Here is a 22,880-nt window from a genome sequence, read left to right as displayed (position 1 = left end):
ATGAGAGGTACTAACTTTTCTGCAGAATTCATGATCTGGACAGTGTTGTAAACAATGTGCTGAAGTTGGATTGCACTGGAATCTCTCAGAAAAAAATTCTGGTCAATGAGAGAGGGTAATAATAAAAACTATACATTTTCCATCCCATAGAAAGTCATTCAGTGCTACATGGAAGACAAAAGCTGTTTTTTTCTAACTGTTTGTATTCTATGAAATTGAGTTAGATTATGTCTCACCTGCACCAACACGAATCAGCACTTTAGCTGCTGAGTTCAAAAGTTGCTTTAGCAGAGCAAGATTCAATTTAATTTACTCATTTCACCATTCTGGAAGGGAACTCTTTTGTTAACATGTTCAGCAACTGGTTTGGTGGTGGCCACTATGTGGTTTGTAGTTATCAATATCAAAGATGTACAGTTGCATAGCAAATAAGATTCAGGACAGTAGATATGTGTGTAGTTGATCAAGGCAGGGATGTGGAATATAAAGAAGTCACTGATGCTGTATTCACTACCCTTTTTTTTTTTCTGACCTAGCCCACTGTTGCCACTGTAAGAATCAGAATAAATTAGTTTGCTTTTATCGCTGTATTATCCATATCAGGTCTGAAGAGTTAACTGACTTGGGCACAGTCAGATCAATTATCCCAGCAGGCTTTTGAAACTGCTTCACCAGTGCTGTAACTCCTACTCATGTGAACTGTCCCATTTGAGTCAACAGCTTTTCAGGATATTCTCAGTTAAAATACAGCTGAGGATAAAACATTAGATAGTATTTGTAAGAAGGGCACATTGCCCTGGGTTTACATTTCAGTTCAGGTGAATGTCAGTGTCACAGTTGCTGAAGTGGGGCCTGCAAAGCTTTCTGCACAGACTGCAGGGAAATTGTACACTGCTCTGTCCTCAGAATTCAGCTGCAGCTGTATTTTGCTGTGTGGCCCTTAGGCAAAGGTTTCATCTGTTAAGTGGCCTTCACCGACTAAGATACTCTGCACTTTGGTACCTTCCAGTTTGCATGTTGCTATTCTGTTATTCAATAAATGGATGTAATAAATGTTGTGTATAATTTGAATGATCACATGCAGGTTTGAAAAGTAATGTTGAACAGTTGATTTTTGAGCTCTTTAAGGTGGAAAAAAATTAGAATATTTTGTAAAGACTGATTTACTTCTCCTAGAAGAAACCAGCCAAGCAGTAAGATCCTTTACTATTTTGCCATGATGTGATCCTGAAAATAATCCAGGTTGGACATCACAGGACATAATGAACACTCTTTCTTGACATAATGAAGGTCTATTACTTTACAAAAAAAGATTTTCTGGGGTTGAAGAAATGAAATGATTAGAAAACTATGTGCTCTGTGGGAAGTAATGAGATTAGCTCAACACAAGGTCCTGCAGAGTTAGAACTTCTCCAGACACAAGAATGGCTTAGCCATTCAATGGAAATTTCAGGGTACTATTACTCTGCTCTGAGGTCAGATGAAGGCTATATGTTTTCTTCACCATGAAAAAGAAATCAGTCAATAAAATCTCAAGGGCTCATGCCAATGCAAGCTTCAAAGCAATGAACAATATAAAACAAGCTTTCTTGTTATGATTGGTAAATGTTTACCCAATTTAGCAAAGGCCTTAGAAAATAAAAACCATACAGGAAACTGTGCTTGTGAAGCACGTGTAAAGAAGAAGCCAGTGTATCTTATTACAGGACTGAAAGGAAGACAAATTAATGCACTGTAAAACTGAGGCTGACTCCTAACCCATGAGGGTGTCAGTGTACCCAACAGTTCTCTCTGTCACAGATTTGTAAAGGAGCTAATTTGCAGCAACTCAAGACCATGCCCATTCCACTGGAGTAGAAGGAAATCGCAGTTGTCTTTAGCACCGGTTGGCTCAGGACCCATCTGCTTGGTCACAGCCCAACAGCTGGCTTGTCACGGCTCTCTAGAGAGAGGAGAATTGTGGTGTAATGGACCCTGAGTTCTACATTAGACCATAAAATGCTTAAGGTGTGTTTTTCTCATTTTTTTATTTGCTACTATGCACAGTTTTCTTTCCAGGTCAGTTGGTCTTCCTTCTCTTGCCAGAAAAGGGAAAAGACTCGCTGTTTGACAGCAGTAAAGGTCTAGAGAGATCATAAGGATGACAAGATGGATAGTTTAGAAGATAGCAGGCAAGGCAGGGATTTAAGAAACTACTCCTTGGTTCCCAGCTTTACATCCTTGCTGTCACTAACTCTCAGCAGTGGTGGTGTGAGCCTTCCCTCATGACGTTAAATGCATTTATTTCATGGTGACATCTTTGAAGTGCTCAGATGTGATTGCAATGGATGTCACACACAGAACAAATAAGGACCAGAGAAAAAAAGAGAAGCCAAGATGTGTCTCACAGTGAAGCAGAAATGGCTTGGCATCCTTGCAGAGGGAGAGAGTGCAGGGGCTGGTCAGCTCTTCTGAGAGCTGGTAACCAGTGTGAACATGAGGTTGCACATAACTTCGTCTGCTATTGAATGAAACCAAATTTCTGCTTATCTCCACTTGTCCGTGCTGTACCCAACAGGAATTTGGACCAGGAGGAAAGTCCCTTTCAAATGGGAACTAAAAAGACATTGCAGAGAAGGAGAGGTGAGGCTGGAAGGACACGGACAGAGCTGGGCAGGAGAAGACCCAGTGGCAACCATGAATAAAGAAAAAGGAAGGAGGAGAGATTTAGATTAGATAGTAGGAAAAAGTTCTTTACTATGAGGGTGGTGAGGCACTGACACAGGTTGCCCAGAGAAGCTGTGGCTGCTCCATCCCTGGCAGTGTTCAAGACCAGGCTGGACGGGACTTTGAGCAACCTGGTGTAGTGGTAGGTGCCCCTGCCCATGGCAGGCGGGTTGGAACTGCATGATCTTTAAGGTCCCTTCCGACCCGAACCATTCCAAGATTCTATAATCCTATGACTCGCCCTGGGCGGGTCCCGCAGGAGACGGAAATAGGCGGCAGAGGAGGAGACGGAGGAAGAGGTCTCGCTGAAGGAGGGGGCGGGCATCAGGGTCCCCCCGCCCCGGGGAGCGGCCGGGGCGGTCCGGTACCGCCCCGCCAGTGGCGCGCCTCACCGCCGCTTTAAATGATTTGGAGCACCGACGGGTGCTGGGTTGCTGCTGCGGCGGCGGTGGGAGGCATTTGAGGTGCTGCTGCCGCTGGGCCGCGGTCACCCTCGTCTCCCCTGCTTTGGCGGCGCGATGGGAGTGGGGCCGGCGGGCCTGTACCTTGGCCTGTGCTGGGCGCTGGCTGCTCGGGCGAGCGGCGCGACGGAGCCGCGGCTGCAGCGGGGCATGTGAGTGCGGCGCGGCGGGACCGGGGCTTTGTCTGTGGCCGGGTGGGGGCCTGTCCCCCTCCGGCCTCCCGCGGGGCTGCCCCGCGGAACGCACCTCCGCGGTCATCCCCACAGAAAGTTTAGCCGGGTGCGCCTTTAACTTGCCCAAGCGCCCCCAGCATCGCAGGTTTGTGATCCGCGGGGTTGTCTTTGAGTGGGTACTGATGAGACCCGCAGCCCCCGGGGGAAGGCGGAGGGGCTGGCTCGAGTTTGATTCGAGATCTGAAGTGAGCTTCAGGGAGCGCGTCGGTATCACCGAGTCAGTTTCTTCTCGTTTAAAAAGCGAACGAGTGGCGGAGCTGAGGCTTGTAAGGCTGCACAGGTTCGTGCTTCCTGAAGGGTTACGTTGAGCTTGACCTGAATAGCAATAGGAAAATCAGTGTAGTAAAACCTAGATGTAGTCAGGAGGAGCACTAGACCACGAGGAGATAGAGGTGGGAGCGGTGGAAAGCACCCACCAGGGGATGTAAGCACGGCTCGTTTGCAGACACAAAGGAGTTGGGACCACATATACGTGTGGAAGTTTCTATGAGGTGTATTGCATGGCATGAGCAGCAAATGTGAATGCAGTATAACCTTTTTGACAACGGGTAGTATTCTGGGCAAATCTAAAGCAGAATAGGTGGTAGCATGCTCAAAGTCAAACAGTTGAAGTTTTTGCTCACTGAAATAGAAAATAGAGTTGCTGGAGACTGTGCCCTGCTTTGTGTTGAGCATCTTGTCCTCTGCAAAACTCCTCTTGTATTTTTAAGGAATGTCATGTCCCCAAAACTGCAGCGCCTGACAACAGCCTGTTCAGATGTCAGTGCATACCCTAATTTCTAACCTCTTTTCCTATTTGACTTGATCAACTTCTACCCTTTTATAATTAATTTGTCTTTTTTTTGGTTTGATTCTACTTATTTCTTCTGTTACAAAATTAAAAATTTCTAAGCCTATTTCTCATTGGTTTTCTATGCATTATCATGTAAATATGTATTTACCAGAAGTGCTTTTAAGGTGGTTTGTGTTACTCCATTTTGCTAGAGCACTAAGTATGTATCACAGTGTTTTGAGAAGTCAAGTTGATTTTCTGGTAAAGCATTTTTCTATTAAAAGTGCTCTGTGTTTCTTTCAGGCATGCTTCTTGCTCTCTTTGTAAGCAATTACTCTGCTGTGAGGAAGAATACTGTTGGCATACATTAATCTGTTTGCATTAGACATTGGTAATAACTAGGTTTCTGCACTTTTGAAGCTGAGGGTGATGTTAACAGCAAATTGCCTCCAAACAATTTGTGTTTGCTTTTACCTTTTTAAATGCAGTGTCACTGAAAGAATACATTAAATATTTCCTTCCGGAAATGACACCGTATGAGGATATTGCTGTTGGGCTCAAGTAATTAGGAGCAGCAGTGCAGTGTTATCCAACAGCAACATAAAAGCCCACCAAACCCCATCCATACCCGTGGCAGAGCCTTGAGTGCTTTTCCCAAGAAGCATATTCTTGCAATTGCTGTAATTCTCATTACTTTTCCTGAGCTAGGGCAAGTATACGTATTACTCCAAACTTGCTTTACACTACTTACCTTTGATGTAAACAAATGCAAGACGTGATAACCCCTTAGGAGTGAGCCTGTCAGCTTTCGCCAAGAAACAGTGAAATGCTCAAAAGGTTACTTAATGAATCACTTTTTTTCTAATAATTCTGTTTTGGGTTTTTTTTGATAGTGGTCATCTGCAGTCCATGGGATAAGAACAACAAATTTATTCCTTGGAACGTACCATGTTGAGTACTTTCTTTAGAATTTGCTGTTGTTTCGGTTTGAGATCTTTTGTGGCTGAGGATATACAGGATATTCTTCATAATTGTTTTTGTTCCGCTGCTAGCTCGAGTATTTGCTCCCAGCTAAAAATGAAAGGGATCTGCGTGGATGTTGGTATTCTTCTTCCAAGCCCCCTGAGGAGATTTAATGTAGAACAGATTATATAGGATGACTAGCTATTTCCATCAACTACATTTCCAGACAATTAGCCCTTGATGATCTTCTAATAGAAGTTTAGAGAACACTGGAACAACCAGAGAACAAATACAGTTTTCATCAAAAAGCATGCTATTTAGGCCTTGAAACAAGGATTTAACCATCTCTCATCATAAAAAGCACATTTTAAGCAGCTCACTTGGCAGTGAGCTTTGTAGTTTAAAATTCCAGTACCTAATGATGTTATAAGTATGATGTGTGGTTATCTAGTGTTGAGTTTGCTTTCAGGATTGTGCATCCCAGAAGGGTAGGATAGTTGTGGGGCAGTGCAGAAATCAGAGCTAATTGCAGAGGGCTTAAACTGCTGTCAGAAGTGGTAAATCCTCTCCTAGAGAAATACTCCACTGCAAGTTTTAGAAGTGCAGATTCTGGCTCACAGTTGCAATACAGGACAGAGCAAAAGTCAGGAATGGTTATGAGGTATGTGCTGGGAACCCCCTTTGTGCGATAAATATTACCTTTCATAGTTAAGACTTGGACGTGGCTCAAGAATGGATTTTTCTGTTCCCAAGCGGTATGAATGAGAATTTCTTTGAAAAAGTCATGAGAGAAACTTCATCCCTGTCTACAGGGTTTTGCAGGTCCAGGATGACAGTTAAAATGTGTGATTTGGTTTTGAAGAATCCAGTAGAAATCTGGGAATAAACAAATTTTGCTTAGGTTTCTTTGACTGCTCAAGTGTTGCAGCTGCATATTTTCACTCTATCCATAAGCAAGTAAATTTGGTCACATTCCAAGGAACACCTGGATTTAGAGCTGGATTCCTGCCTGAGTAACTGTTTTCCACCTTCTTCAGTCCTGCGGGGCACTGCAGGCTTGTTTGTGCTCCTCCAGATAAATCCTACTCCCGAAAGGGCAATGCAGGGATGGTGTCTACATTTGCAACACTCAAACTTGGTCTTTTAATTGTACCAGTTATTGGTCTACAAAGATACAGGACTATTTTAGCACCATGTCTCACTGCAAACAGATGTGGCTGTGGACACTATTTCAGTGTATTTCAAAATAAACTATTGTACAAAGCATGTTCATAGAAAGAGGTGCTTCTTAATTTTGATTGCTATAGTGGAACAAATTGTGTGTGACTTTGAGTATGCTGGAATGCAGTGCAAAAAAGCAACACAAAAATTGCTTCTATATAGTATTTGGCTACAAGCTAAAGCTGTATCACCTGGAGTTTTGTCATAATGCTGTCCAAATGATGTGAAAAGCTGGTTGTGTAATAATTTCTCGGTGAGAAATTGTGTTAGTGTATCGGCTGTTTAGCCAATACACTGTGTTTTCCTCTCCAGTGACATTAATTTGCAGGTGTGAGGAAAGATTGTATTCCTAGTGGTAAATGAGGGCTCAAAGCATGTTTGGTTCTTGGAGCTGAGTAAAGTAGTAGAATTTCCTTCAATTTCATTGAATAAGATATCCTGTGTTCAGAGACTTGATAGTTAAAAGAAGACTGCAGGTTTTCTGGTTAAGAGAAGGACCTGGCTTTCCACTAATGTATATAAATTTTTCTACTTTTTTTTTTTAACATTGGTTGAAGTGATGCTGGCAATCCAGAGTTGCTGCCAAATTCTGATTTAGACTACTGAATTTTACCTAACAGGTGTTTTTTCAGCTGAAACCTGAAATACTACTTCTCAGTCCTGTCTGCCTAGAATCTGTAAGGTTGCAGTAAATCCTCAGTACTTTTGGATAGTAGCTACCTCCAGCCTTTGAGGTTTGGATAATGTGGTTCTAGGATTCTAGTAATCATGGCATAAATGCTTTGACATAAAAGATATGACAGTCCCATCTCCTCTACCATTCCTTCCCCCCCTCCCCCGCCCCCCGTTCTCCTGCTAATCTTTTAATATTCAGTAGTTCTTTCTAGGAAAGAAAAATAAATGTTGAAGACTGAGATGCTTCTCCATGAACGTGAATATCATGATGAATGTCTTTCTAGCCTCTGCACTACAGTATCTGACCACCAGGTAGAGCTCGTGCTGGTCAGCATTAAAACACAGAATCACGTTTTTCCAGAGTTTGGACTTAAAGCCTCTGTTTCAGAGTTTCTAAAGGAAAACTAATTTTTTATTTAGCCTTTTAACAGATGGAAAAGGGCTATATATAGTTCTTTTCCTGATTTCTGACATTTTTCTCCTGCTTTTCGGGGGAAAAATGAGATCAAGACTTCCTCCTAAACTCTGAAATAGCTGTAAGACTGAAAATACACAATAATAAAGTATGACAGCCTGAAGTAGCTGTATTTATCAAAGATGAGCTTGATCTCATGATGAACTGTAAAATACCAGTTTTATAAATGTCTATATAAAATATTTATAAATGATTTTCATATCGGGTATCGCATAATGTCCCTACAAGAAGTGTAGACATTTGCTGCCCATAATCACAATAGCTTATATATACTGTATGATTCTTAAATCTGCAAGTTTAAGGTAGGTAAGCCCCAGTTCTCATTCACTTTTAATGGGATTTGACTTCCTAAGTTACTCCTCAAAATGCACCCTAAGAGGGGAGAACTTGTCAGTGTTTCTTTAGGTTTAATTGTGCTGCTTTATGAAATACTGATATAGTTTAGTTATTTATGCATGCATTTATTATGTGCATTTAGTGCGTGTTTGCAGTATTTCTGATTACTAGGAAAATTGCCTGCTTCTCGTTTTCAGCTTTTTTCTTCTTTGTTCATATCCTGTGCTGCTTACTTATCATAGTTCTAGATATGCCATGATCTAGATATGGCAGAGAACATGGAATATTTTTAGTAAATTTAAAGAAAAATCTGGTTGAGATGGGGTAAGATTATTTGGTAATGTAAATCCCAGTCTTTGGATGACTTGTCAGCAGCACCTTCTTTGATGGAAGCAATGCTTTGGCTCTCAGAGTTAACAGACCATATTGCAGACTTGTGTTATTCACCAATTAAATACCTTCTCTCTTTGAACACAGTTAATAGATTTCCTCTTTCTGAAATTCAAGCCTGTTATTGCTTGCATCTTCTCTAAAATCTATGACTTTTATTTCTGAGCAGAAAGAAATTTCCTTTCATTATTGCTAAATCAAAGCATTTTAAAATTGCATACTGAACATATGTAGTCTTGGGTTTATACTTTGGATTCCGTGCTGCTCTTGGTTTAAAACTAGTCATTAATTGTTCTGGAGGTAAACTTGAGTTTTCTGCCTTTGGCATAAGAAGTTGTGTGCTTCTGGATATAATGTGGGTTGAGCTTTTTTAAGCTGAGCAGTGTGCTGTATTTTTCTCAGTGCCTTTGACCTATGGGTGAATACTTGCCTTTATGTGTGTGAAAAAGGGAATGTTATTTAGTGGGAGTTCTGACTTCTTTTTTGCATTCTGTAGTAGAAACACCATACTGCTTTCCCTTTGTAAGTCAGAGCAGAACTTGGTTCAAATTGTTGCTTGGTAGGGAACACTATGCCCAGACTGTGTTTCTGTGTACACAGATTAATTCATTATTAAAAATATACTATCTCAGGCTATGCTGGAGAAGGAGGCTTTGTAAGGTGCTTTGTATTGCTTTATAACTCACAGAATATCAAATGATGAAACACTTGTGTATTTTGGGCCTAGTCTTTTCAGGTGAGGATATTGCTGTACAGGAAACAAATTTACATACACCTCAACCCATGTAATACTCTTTGGGGGTTATCCTTTTGTTTGGTTTTGCTAGCACTCTCCCTGCCTGACAGATGCATCATCAAAGGTGAAAAGCAGTTGCATGAACTGATCACTTATAATTGTATTCTTCATGAGGCAAGGCCTGTCCATCCTTTTTCTGTCAGTAAAGTAACACAAGGAACTCATGGGATATTTAGAACTTCAGTATTGGTTTCTAATATTTTGGATACATGTTTGATGTTTTTTTCCCTGTTTACCACTATTGAAAACATTTAGCTCTACCAAAATTGCTTAATGTTTTTAAAATAATCAAATGGGCATTTGCTTAAGTGGTACCAGTAAAAGCCTTGGAATATTTAAAACTTAAAACCTTTGTATTTTCTTGCATATATTGCATGCTACCTCATAAGTAAGCTTTCAAGAAAAGAGATTTTTGGCTCTAAACTGTTAAAATCTGACACACATCAGAAAGGCAGTGAACAATTCCTAAACACTGGTTGCCAAACTGAAACTGAGGATTTTGGTACCTTCTAACTAGTTTCACTCTCAATGTGACACTTGCTGAAAACCAAAATGAGCTTTTTCTCCTTATGACACATTTTTTGGTGATTTGTATTTTAATATTTTAGCATCAGGCCCTCTGGTGCCTTCTTGCCAAAAGAAGCTGGGGGTGTGTGTATGTGGCAGATTTACAGGGGTGACTTTTGTTACTTACTTTTTTGCAATGGAGTAGTAACTGAGATGGGTGTAGTTAATGTGAAATGTCATCCAGAGATGATTGATGCTGTATGATTGCTTTCCTCTTATAATTTCACATTTTTTAATGCTTGGTATTGTCTGAATTCTAGACAACTTGTCTTTTCTTTTTTTAACAATGAGTAGGTGCAAACTATTTCTTAGCTTCTTTGTGTGTGACCTCCAATATGGTTTTCACATTACATTAGTGTTGGATCCTTGGGACAAAGGTTCTTAAATTGTCTGTAAGGCAGTGTGTGTGCTGGAAGGATTTGTCAGTGCTGTGTGAGGCTTGCTAGGCCTCACCACATGCAGTGATGCTGACAAGCTCCTGGATGCTGTTCTTTAAGTCATGGGCTTAGAAAGGTACCAATAAAGAGTATAATGGTTGTAAGAAGATGGTAATACCAGGTAGACTCTGAAATTATTGTACCATTGTTTTGGTAGTGAATTTTCTTTGTTTACAATAAAACTCATGCCAAAGCAGCCATATTCTGGGATAATCAACTGTATTGGGTACAGTAGATACAAGTAATATGCATACTTCTCTGAGCATAAACAGGGATGGGTATTTGGAGGTTACTGGTGGTGTGTGCTAAAGTGGCGATAATACATTTGCTGTCTTGTGGTTGTGTTCTTTGATGCCTACGTCTCCTGATCTTGCAGATGCCACTTAGTGCCTGGAGAGGTCAGCCAGTAGAAGAAACTATAAAACTGAATGTTCCTGGGGGCTGAGGCTATGTGACACTTTAAAATAAATAAATAATTGTCTCCATTTAAAATGCAAAACAAAAGGTGACCTGGCAAACCATAGTTAAATAGTCTGGATGTGCATGTTTATTTTCTGCTTCTCTTGCTAAACAAAACAGATTATTCTGTCTTGGGGGAGGGAGGAGGATAGTTAAATAGAAGCTAAATGACAGCTGCTGCACTTTGATAGCAGTCGGAACTAAAAATCTTATTGTTGTTATAATAGCTGAGTGTGTAATTAATCATCTCGTATTGATTTGCTCTTAATCTAGATGCAGTGCACAAAGGTTGGAAGAACCCTCATGTTATTTAGCTGCACCATGTAATCGGAGAGAGGATGTGAATAAGACACAGCAGTGCATTAGTAACCTGTGGGCTTAGGAGAGTCTTCTGTGGTGGACCTTTGTCCACAGATCCAGAGAATAGTAGTGATAATGAGATCTAATCTAAATGAGCTTGGTGCTTACAAGCTGTATCCCAGAGGGCATATAAACATCACAAATATTGATACAGGATCAGTAGAGAGCAGGGATTGATTAGTGGTCAAGGGAGCAGGATGTCCTAATTGTCTCTGGTAGGGCTGATTAATTTTATCAGGGAAATGTGCCTTAAAATAGATTAAGGGTAGAAGGGCTGTGTGGCATTTTTAAAAAGGAAGAAAAGCCTTTTCTGTCATTTCAGCCTTTGTGAATTATTGTTGCTGTTGAGCAATATATATAGAGAGAGACAAATTTTATCTTTATCTTTGCTTATACGTATATATATGTGTGTGTGTATATATAGGTAACTTGTCCTTTGGATCTTTTGTTTCTGTGACCTAATTCCTAATTTGACTTTTTTGTGTTCAGATAAAACTTGCTTTTCTTTCCTTTCCACTTGAGATGTTATTTATAGCAAACTAATGAATATGTTGTTTGCATACAGCATCGTGTTGCTAACCGGTTCTCCCCTACAGTGTAGCATGTTTGTGCATGGTGCCAACCTGCCTTTCTAGAAGTCTCTTTTATAAGAAGCTGGGGATGTTCTGCTTGGGTAGTTGGAGGTATGAGGAGATTCAGACAATTTTATACCCTGAGACAGTTCTAGCCCAAGCCATTGTAAAAATATACAACTGTGTTCTGATCAACATTAGTGTATCTCTGGAGCAAAACCATTGTCATCACAGGAGTAGATAATTTAGCCCTGACGGTAATCTTGGTTTCCTTAAGGAAAGTTCTTATTTGATGAGCTGCCAGCCTCATGAAGTTTAACCATGCCAAGTGCAAGGTCCTACACCTGGGTTGGAGCAATCCCAGGCACGGCTACAGGTTGGGCAGAGAAGAGATTCAGAGCAGCCCTGTGGAGAAGGATTTGGGGGTGTTGGTTGATGAGAAAATAAACATGGGCAGGCAGTGTGCGCTCGCAGCCCAGAAAGCCAACCATATCCTGGGCTGCATCAAAAGGAGCGTGACCAGCAGGTCGAAGGAGGTGATCCTGCCCCTCCGCTCTGCTCTCGTGAGACCTCACCTGGAGTATTGTGTGCAGTTCTGGTGTCCTCAACATAAAAAGGACATGGAACTGTTGGAACAAGTCCAGAGGAGGGCCACGAGGATGATCAGGGGACTGGAGCATCTCCCCTATGAAGATAGGCTGAGGAAGTTGGGGCTGTTCAGCCTGTTTCTAGTCGTCTATGTTTCTAGTCGTCTATGTTTCTAGTCGTCTATGTTTCTAGTCGTCTATGTTTCTAGTCGTCTATGTTTCTAGTCGTCTATGTTTCTAGTCGTCTATGTTTCTAGTCGTCTATGTTTCTAGTCGTCTATGTTTCTAGTCGTCTATGTTTCTAGTCGTCTATGTTTCTAGTCGTCTATGTTTCTAGTCGTCTATGTTATGTTTTTTTCCAAACTGAAGTTGGGAAAGCATGTAGACTGTGCTTTTCTAAGCTTTTGGTAACAGCATAAAGGAAAGGAGCACCGACCAATTAGTGTTTTGAAAATACGGAATTCTGGCAAGTCACTTATGACAGATGTCATCTATTGACTGTTTCATGGAAGATCGACAGTGTTCATGCTGCAGATTCTTCAGCTGAGTCAGTGCAGGCTACAACATATCATTTTTAGGAAGATGTTAACAGCCTTCTGGCTTAGCTTACAAAGTGGTGTCATTCACTTAGTCTCTGTGGAAAGACCTAAAATCAGACAGCCAAATCACGCTTTCCTGCTTATACATTAATGTTTTGATTTAAAGTTTTCGCTGTTGAAATAAACCTTTGGGGATATCTTAATATGTGCTTGCTCTCTCTCTTTGTCTCCCATTAAATCTACCTACCTTTAGCCTCTTGATTTGAGCTGGAAGAAGGTGGATTCAATGAGAGACTTATTTCGTCAGCGAGAGAGGTGTTAGGCCCATGCTAAACAGAATAACAAAATACCCCTGTCACAGGGATACGGTGGGCCTCTTGAAATGGTGAACTGTTCCCTGTCGACCTCTAGTGTTTTCAGTTATCTTCCCATCTCCTCGCCTCTGTTTGCGCTTTCGGACCATATGTGCCAGGCTTGTGTGCAGAAAGCTGCCTCTCTGCTCCAGATGGCCTAGACCTGTAACTGTCTTTTCCTTTGTTACACAAAAAACATGTGCACTTCTTTATGAGAGGTCATCTATTGCTATATAAAATCATTTATGCTCTGGCGAGTGTGTGTAAAAGACCTAGCTACACTGATGTCTTTCTCAGACTTACAGAATCATGGAAAAGGATAAAACTGTGAACAACCTCACTTGGGACATTGTAGACAGGCTGTTTGTGTTGTGTTTTTTTCTTGCCATGAGTAGTAGGAAGGCTACAGTCACTTCTTGGGGTAGCTCAGTTGAGGTGATACTGGTGGTGACAGCTTGAGGTAGAAGGTGTAGGACTGCAGGTCAGGATAAATGGCTACAATTGCCAGTGATTTGGAGGACTTCAAGGATGCTCTCTGTATGTCCAGATGCTGGGTGGTTGAGATTCAAGTCCATTCAGCTTGTGGGATGCTTACTGGAGTCGGCAACAAATGGCTGGTGAGGAGAGCAAGCCAAGGGGTGGGCATGCAGCAAGTCTTTGCCTGAATAATTGCCTCAGCCTCACAACTTGAGGTTCATAGACTTCCTGAGCCAGGTTTGCCATCTTTGTATTTAATAAAGTTCTGTGGGTGCTATTTTGACTATTTTTGTGTGTGTGAAGATGCCAACTCCTTTTAAAATCCTAAACACAGGAATGAATTATATCCTGCCTGGAAATATTTTTAATTTTCTCTGAACTTTTCCTCTTGTGCAGGGGTTCACAGGGATCACAGCCATATGATTAGCCAAGGCTGTTCCTGCTTCATGTTGGTCTAATTATCTGCTCATTAGAATCTTGAGTCTTGAGCTGGGGTTGTGTAGGGTGTCTTTGTTTAAAGTGCAATCTCTTAATGCAAATATTAAGAGAGCTTTCTGGCTTGCCTGAGTCAGACTGACAAGCTAATAATAGCCTTCATGTTAGTCTTGGCTAACAGAGAGCATCAGTATAAAAAGGTTTTACTGGGCTGGTATATCAATCAAATCATGGAACATAATATGCATTTGTGTATTTTGCTTGTTTTAACACTTAAGCTTCCATTAAGAAATATTTTCTTAGTGCAAAGGGCATGGGAGTAAAAATTTCTTCCTCTAAATATACCATTACATCCACTTGAGATTTCAAATCAATCTTAGATGGCCTCCAATTAATAGAATGCCATAATACAAACCTGTTTTCAACAGCTGTAGCCTTGTTCAAGAAACTATTCTTAAGTTTATAGGTAATGTGTCAGAGCAATGAGTCACATGGCTTAAAAACTGGTGTATTGAATGTGTGGGGGAGTTGTGAGGATGGCTAATTGTTGGAGAGGGCATGTTTTATTTCCCAGCTTTGCCAGCAGAGGATTACATGTTATGCAATTGCTGCAATTTAATTGCAGAGGTTTTGATATCTGCCTTTAAATTATCCCAAGGGCATCTAGGAGGAATGGCTTACTTTGAATAAATCTTAATAAACGTATGACTTTATGCTGCTGGCTTGTTTTGTTCTGAGTGTCATTTGTTCCTGTTAACTATATCATAGAAGTCAATACAGCTATTCCTGGAAACATGGCAATATCACATGAGTAAGTATTTGTAGGATGGGCTTGGTATTGTCCTTGTAACAATTGTCAGCTTCTCTCTTTTATTTGTGGAAGAGTGATGCATATGAATGTACCTTTATCTGGAAAGTTTTAGGCAATTCTAATAAAAGGAGATATGCATGAATTATCAGTACATGATGTTCTATTCACTAGAGGGAGAGTCATTTTAAAAAGCCTGTTAAGTGAGGCATGGTTGCTAAGTAAGGCAGGGGTTTTATTAGACCAACTGACGTAATGGAAAAAAGCAGGCAAGATCTTGAGAGTACAAAGATCTCTTTTGGATGTGAAACAAATGGCAGGCTGCACTAAGAATGGTTTTGGAACAATGGCTCTGAACTTAAGCTAAATATGTTAAATGGTGATGAAATATGAGAGGAAGGGGTAGCTGAGACGTGGGAAGAATTGTTAGGTAATGGAGGTGACATGGGAACATGGAGCAAGTGTGGTTTCTGAAGGAATTTAAGGATATTTGGAACTACAGTGCTACTGCCTTCTGTCTTCATGGTGTTGGCAACTGCAGTTAGGACAAACTCAAGGAATGGCAAATACTGAGGAGGGCAAACTCAAGGAATGGCAAATAAGGAACAGTATAAAAATGGACTGAGTGGAGGAGGCAGAATATGAAGCAATGTGGGAGGGATGTCCACTGAAAGTGTTCTTTAGAATGATAGAGATGAATACTTCCTTTGAAGCCTGGGAGAAATAGGCGTTCAAGTTCAGGAAACAAGAATGCTGGTAGGGGGCTTTTTACAAAGTAATGTAGGGATAGGATAAAGGGGAATGCCTTTAAGCTGAAAGATGGTAGATTTAAATTGGGTATTAGGAAGAAGTTCTTTGCTGTGAGAGCAGTGAGGCACTGGAACAAGTTGCTCAGAGAAGCTGTGTTTGCCCCATCCCTGGCAGTTTTTAAGGCCAGGTTGGATGGGGCTTGAAGCAACCTGATCTAGTGGAAGGTGTCCCCACCCATGGCAGGGAATTGGAACTGTATGAGCTTTAAGGTCCCTTCCAACCAAAACCATTCCATGATTCTAAGAAATTAACTTTTGTCGGGATGTTTTCTAGTACCAATGTTTTTGTGCTGTTGAGATAAGACAACCAGAGTATATAGTTGTGAGCCTTTTTTTTAGAACTTATTTTAGGTAGGCTACCTGTAATTCCTTGTGGGGTGGTTGATTTTTTTTTTTTAATATCTCTCAGTTTGTTTTTTTTTTTTCCTCTACTTAAGTGTCCTGCGTAAGTGTCCTTGTTGGGTGAAGGTCCTTGTTATGTTGAGGTGGGTATCTTGGGTATTACCTTTAGCTGGGGAGAGCTGTACTACGTTTGGAGACCTGGCTGGGTTTCTCATTCTGTGTGTGTTTTGCATGACTGGCATCTGCAAGTACTGAGTGTCTTCTGCACAGTTCCGGGAATATTGTGGAGTGGACTTGATGTAGACAGGCAGAGTTTCTTTTGAGTAGCTCAGCAGTAAAAATGACCATGCTTTCCATATTTTCCTGTGCTGCACAGGCTTAATTTAAACTACCTGAAGACCTGCAGATGAAAGACTTACTTTTTTATTAGAAAGGCTAACTTGCATGGTGTTCAGGCATAATAAGGAGGTATAAAGTACTTTGGGCCTCTGAGATAAACACCATAAAGCTTGAAAGAGCTATTAAGAATATCCAGTGTAACTAATGGTAACCTTAACTGGCGGTTAGGTGTTGGGCCATAACTGTTCTTTCTTATTAATGCAAAAAAACCTCTCCTGTCTTCCAGCACAGGCTTGCATTCATACCTCTGATGACTGACAGAGGAAACAAGTGTGTTACTCTTTGTTACTTTCTGGCCTGAAGAGGGGTCTCAAATGTAAAATGGGGAAAGACTTGTCTGCTGGCCACTGTGGCACAACTATTCAATGTTGTTTACCATTTACCAGAGGGGGTATGCAAGGACCCTGTTTTTAGCTCCCCTGTGCTTAAATTTGCAAAGCCTTACCACCTAGAACAGGCTGTCTTGGGGAATTCATGATTTAATAATGTTAACAATCTGTAGGCTACAAAAAAAATCACTGACTTTCATTTCTGTCACAGAAGGCTCCTGCCTTAAAAGATAACAACAAACTGCACCATGTTCGGTAGCTTTAGGTAGACCTTGCAAGTTTTATGCAGTTATTATCTGGCATACTGCATTTCCTAAATTACAGCACGGCAAAGAAATTGTAATAGTGCTGACAGAATTTCTGTAAAACCGTCAACATGTAATTTTTTTTTTTATTTTTTTTTTTATTTTTCCCTCCATGCCTCCTGAAATCCTATGATTTTTCTAGCTAGGGCTAGGTAGCAGGATGAAGATTACATGCCATCCTACAAAGCAATGCTTTTATTTTGGTCTTCTTATTTTAGGAATAATCAGCAGAGAACAACACACTTCCTGTTACAAATTACATGTGCTTCCCTGAGGGGGCTGATAGCAGAGAGGGGCTCTTACAGAATATGAATTTGCTGTAACAAGTAGTTTAGATTAGATAAATCTCATCTGCCCTTGAATCCAGTGTAAATCTTCCATTGACTTGTATGGAGCCTGAGTTTCATTGTATGTTTGCGTACTGTTTATAAGGCAGGCACTGCATTTTCATTGTGTATGTATGTTAGCTATTCAGTAGCTTTGGGCTGTGGAGGTCAGTGCCTATAGCTGTCAAGTCTTTCATTCCCGCCCTCGCACGTCAACTGAAATAGAGGCTGGTGCATGTACGAGACCTAGTGGTGGGACTTGCAGTGATCTTAGTGTAGGAAGATCCTCTCAAGCTCCCTAGCCTCAGTCATCTGCTCCTCAGCTTGTGAGGCACCATCCTTTGTCAGGCAGTACCTCATCTGAAAGAGTTGCTGTAGATCAGTATTTTTGAGGGACAGCAAAGAGCATCTGCTGGGTTGTCAGTCAAATCGTGCTTCAACACTTGGGCTCATTTTCTGGGAAGAGCATACAGTTATGTTTTGCTAGCTGGGGCATTCATGTAAAAATTGCCAGCAGGATGTGTTTGTGCTCATGACTTGTAATAAAATCTTGGCTCCATTAAGACCTGTGGACCATTTGCCATTCTGAAGTCATTGGATCATGATTTGTCAGTTTTTTTATTGATACTGGATTTTTAGCAAGGTGGCTGTTTGATCAGGTCAAGGTGAAAAAATTCATAGAACTAGTTTTTTTTTTAAATAGCAATTTAAAAACCTGTTTCAAATTTTATTAAATTTAAGACACAACATGATTTTATGTATTTCTCTAGACTTCTAAGTTTTGTGCTAGAAATAATGGAGTATCTTTCTTTCCCTCAAGGCCAAATGTCTGTCCAGCGTTTGAGTTGGCGTTGGTAGGACACTCACAGCCATGTGTCCAAGCCTTTAGTCGAATGGTGAAGATGTGGAAACAAGGTTGCGCAAGGAGAAGGTGGTGTACTGGCTATGAGAGAAGGTAGTCCATTATCTATAATTATAAATTGATTGTTACTGAGCTTAATGCAAATTCTTTATAACTTTCTTTTTTGTGAGGGAAGTTTGTAAAATACATCATCAGAGACGTGTGATGTAGTTATGAATATAATTGGTGTCCTGCTGAGGTTTTACTTTGTCAGTTATTACTGAGTAGAAAATGCAGCTTTTTTTGTTTTGTTTTGGGTGCATCATGAACTTCTTGGCTAGCTTTGGATCACAATTATATATCACTGGAAAATGTTCTGTCTTTTTCAGGTCAAGTCTAGCTGTCAAGTTGTCTACTTTGAAAAAATGAACTTCTTTCTAGTTCTGTCATGCTTAGAACTGATGTTAGATCTGACTCCCCCAACGACTAAACCCCAAATTGATTATAAACCAAAATTACTCACCTTTGACTAGCCTGAATAAAATTAATCAGAAAATATGTGGACGTGACATAATAGAGCATTGGATGTTATCAGGATGCGTTTTGCTCTTTGTTTCATTTTTAACAACTACTGTTAGGGGCTGAAAAAAGGTATAGTAAATATTACATGAGTACATTTTATTCCTGATGAGATGTAAATAACTTGAATAGAAGTTGAGTGTTCTCTCAAACTTACTCTCTTTAAAGGTCTGGGTACTACACAATTTACAAGCAGGTGTACAGATTGGAGCGTCAAACTGTCTATAAGTGCTGCCCTGGATGGGTCCAACATGACAGTGAACCTGGCTGTTTGCACTGTAAGTTGATGGCAAAACCCTGACAAATCAAGAGAGGTGACATGCTTAGGTCTTACTTTCCTATGCTTAATTCTAGAAAGATGGGGTTTGTTTCTTGCTGTTTGTAACTGGGATTTCCAGTTAAAAGGAGGCAATCTATTGATGGGTAGGTAAGAAAACTTCATTTAAAAATACAGAAGCTGTCATAGGCAGAAGTACCAGGTATCTCTAAACAGTGGAAACTGAATTTTTTTATTATATTTGTTGCAGCATTTTTGTGCCAGCCTGACTTTCACAGGCCAACCAAATTTATTGCTGTTACCCAAATTATGTGAAGAAATCTGCTGTAAGGCATTTGTTTCTTGGATGTAGCACTCACTGCAGAGTCTAACTGGTTTTGGCTTTTTCACTGCTGCTGTTGCCATTGAAGCAATTATGTTTCTACACTAGGGTCCTCCATCTGAGAACCTGTTCCTATCAGTAATTTTTAATCATGACTGGATGTTTTTCTGAAAGATGGAATTTAATTTAAATGATAAGGATGCAATTTAGCCACTCTTAACAATGAGTAGAAGATAGCAATCTACTTGGTGTTTAGTTTTGTTTCTGTTTTGTCAGTAATTGTATTTTCTGTTTGAAAGTTAACATCTGTTCCTCTATCTTTTAATCTTCATACCAGCTCAAGGGATACACTCAGAAAGCTTGCTTTTATGTTTGTCTCTTTGTTTTTAAAAAAAGTCTAAGAGGTATTCCTGTTAGTTTCAGACTGAATCTACATATTTAGTGTGCACCTGTTTAGTTGTAAGAAGTCTGTAAGAGATGTTTACAATCTTTATTTTAATCTCTGGTGTAAAGGAGTTTTAAGTATTTGAACACCAATAGCAATATAAAATCCTTTTCTTCCTGAAAGAGCGGTGCAGGCTTGCTTTGAATTCTTTAAAGGCACGAAAGAGGTTGAATTAGTCTTTTATGTGTGATACTCTGCAAGTTTGGTCAAGTATGTTGAATTTAATTTATAGTAAATGGATAATATTCGGTGTTGGAGGAAAGTAAATATTTTAATTCCCTTGGATATATATAACATCTTTTAGTACACCAGTGTTTCTTAACCATTGCTGCATCATTCTCTGGCAGTTCATGTCTTCTTTAATACTAGGTTCAGACATTGCTTTGAGTCCTAAGAAACTGCATTTGGCCTCTGAAGCATACTCAGGTTAAACTGCATTATCTTAGTCTTATTTCTCACTTAAATTTCTTCATATCAACGTGGTAGCTCCAACCATGATGATAATTTCTACTGCAGCCTAACCTCGCCACTTAAATAAAAAGCTGGGTTTCTTCTTATTTGGAAGTTCCTGTTACAGGAGGACTATGACAGGAAGAGGGAATTCTGGAAGACCCTTGTCACAAAAAACAATAACACACCCATCCTCATTTCATTCTATTTGTGTGTCCTAGTGCTGTGCACTGTTGGCACTTGTTTCAATGGAGGGAAGTGTTTGGAAGCAGGATCCCAGGTTTGCCAGTGTCCTGCAGGATTTCAGGGTCCTCGCTGCCAGTATGGTGAGTCAAACTAAATGTCTCAAATGCATCTGGTGCTTGGGTAAAAAGCATGCTTAACGATATTTGTTACAGCATGAACATTTTATTTATGTAGACTTAAAGTTGCCTTTGCACTCTGACTTGTTATTTGGTCATTCTCTTACTTTCCAGCATTTGCCTTGTTTAGTATCGAATTTTAACAAAGCAAGAAGAAAATTTAACATGGTTGATATCAGATGAGTTTCTGTAGTGGATAATACCATTGAATATCAGCAGTGGTATCCAGTGGAATATCTTTCTATTGCTTCTGAACTTGGATGTTCTTGTGATGCTCTTGTTAAGTTTCTCTGCATTGCTTTTTACCTTTGTGAGAATAAATTCTGAGACAAAACAGCTTGGACAGCAGGTAAAAAAATGCAGCAAATACACTGAATGTATTTTTTTAATGGATTTTTTGGTGCATCTGTAAGTAAGAAGCCTGATTTTTGCAGATCACTAGCATATATTTCCTAGTATTCTTGAAATAACTCATGCACCAATCTTTCATTTCAGTAACTGTGTTCTAGCTTATTATAGACTAAATTCTATGAACTTATACTATCACCCACTCTTAGTGGGAATCTTTCTCTCATACGCTGGTTCATACTCTAATAAACCCACAATGGGTTGTCTTGTAATTTATGTGGAATAAGATGATCACATATTGTGTAAAACTCTCTAAAATTACAGAACTGCATCCATCTGGCTTCTTATGGGAGGAGGAAAAAGTCATTCCTTCAGAGTAGGCTGTGACTGGGACAAAGGACTTCTTTTGTATTAGGAAAATGATAATTTCCTCTTCAACTGAATCACATTGTGTTTCTTTCAAAGAAAGGTGGATTTTTGGATATTTAAGTCTTTCACTTTTAAATTCCCATATGTTCACATCTTCACCTGCCTCATCTGTCATGAAGTATAAGTTGGAAGGAATGTAACTGTTTACAACGATCCCTTTAAGAGCTAAAAAGCTAAGCTCTGTACTTGATATGTGGCTTCTATCATGCTTGTTTCATAACCTTTGTCATATTCTGATCTCTGGGCTCCACCAAGTCTTACGTGATAATGTGGGCTCCCTGCACCAAAGCAGCTGCATCTGTATAGGTAGCAGCCTCCCTCAGTAAAGGTATAAAGCAGCTGGAGTTGCAGCAGGCATGGGAAGTGGGAAATGTAAAAAGTAAACAAATGTTGCAACAGTTTTGTGGTTTATTTTATTTATTCATGCCTGGTCATAGATGATATCTTTCACTATAAGGAAGCATTTAAATAAAATGCAGAGCTCTTTACAAGGAAACGTCTACTTACATCAGACCACAGTGTGCCAGTATCTCCTTTCAGACATGAGTTCAGTTAAGCACATTCTAAGGGAGATGATGTAATTGTGTTTTTCTTTACTGCCCATAGAAATAAGCTTACGTATGCCACTTGATATGAACCAGAGTGACACCAATGCAGGTTACTTTGTTATTGAATTACAGTAAAGTTGCTGGTTCAAGGTAAGTAGGATCAGGATCTATAAGGAGCCCATATAATAAGCTTTTGCCAAATACAATGTAAGTCTCAGCAAATCCTAAACAGTCTTTGCTAGTCTGAGTCTCCTGTTTCTTGCTAATACCTACAGCACTAAGGCATTTCTAAGAGGCAGGTTATGTGGGTGTAACATGTGGATAACACAGGTCAGATTTTCAAACTGAAATGAGATTGTGTGGTGTCTATGTCACAGGTTGGTGACTGCAGATACTAAAACCAGTGTGAGGTATCCTGAAATTCTTGCTTTTTGCAGTTGGGTGAATTTTTATTTTCATGGTTTGTCTGCTTTCTATTGATTCCTGAGGTTTGAATGGAATTTCAGTAGTCATAATTTTTAGGTTTATACAGTTGCTGCTGTTGCAGTCTGGTAGGGATGAGTTTATAAATTAAATTCTGAAGGGAAAAACCTACTTTCATGGACAATTCACTTGCTTAACAAAAACAAGGTAACTTTAGAGTGTAAGGCCTCTTTAACTGTTGCAGGCATCTCCAGTTAGATGTTGGTGAGGTTTGTATTGTATTTGTTCTAAGCAGAACTAAAGGAAATGTACTGAGGAATCAGAAGCTATAGACTGTTTTTCTGTCTGATGTTGGAATATTGCTCTTGTAAATTGGCTTGAATTTAATGTGACTGCATTACTTAGCAGTAATATCTTGAGCTTATAGACAGTTTAGTCTGTCCCCTCCTCCCCACTTCTCTGTGCATCCTGACTGTAAATAAACTGTTTTCCTTCCAATACTTAACCCAAAGGAATAGGAATCTTTCCTACCAGCATCTTTTGCTTTGAGGAACAGGTGGGTGCTAGGAAAACCATGGTTTTATAATCTTGGAACATGTGCTATAAAATATTAGTGGAAAAGATTATAGTATAATGTATGAAGCTGTCAGAGGATGCTGTGGTACAGAGGCACACTTCTACCTCTCAGCTGCGTTCCTCAGTGGAGTCTTTGGTAGGAGTGTTC

The 22,880-nt window shown here is 40.1% G+C and overlaps 1 protein-coding gene across 1 annotated transcript in view; it reads left to right on the top strand.

Annotated features, from left to right (window-relative positions):
• Positions 1-3,184: 3,184 nt before the first annotated feature.
• LOC130600356 (multiple epidermal growth factor-like domains protein 6) overlaps positions 3,185-22,880 on the top strand; it is a 204,263-nt gene continuing 184,567 nt past the window's right edge. Inside the window, exons 1-4 of the mRNA XM_057411612.1 lie at positions 3,185-3,319; positions 17,953-18,087; positions 18,721-18,830; positions 20,268-20,372. Coding sequence (XP_057267595.1) covers positions 3,225-3,319; positions 17,953-18,087; positions 18,721-18,830; positions 20,268-20,372 — 445 coding nt within the window. The 5' untranslated portion in view covers positions 3,185-3,224. The remainder of the gene's footprint in view (positions 3,320-17,952; positions 18,088-18,720; positions 18,831-20,267; positions 20,373-22,880) is intronic.

This window comes from Pezoporus wallicus, unplaced genomic scaffold, assembly GCF_028554395.1.
Source record: "Pezoporus wallicus isolate ANWC-B61680 ecotype Strahan unplaced genomic scaffold, APGP_CSIRO_Pwel_v1 contig_6899, whole genome shotgun sequence".
Lineage (NCBI taxonomy): Eukaryota > Metazoa > Chordata > Aves > Psittaciformes > Psittacidae > Pezoporus > Pezoporus wallicus.
This window is presented reverse-complemented; position numbering and strand designations above follow the sequence as displayed.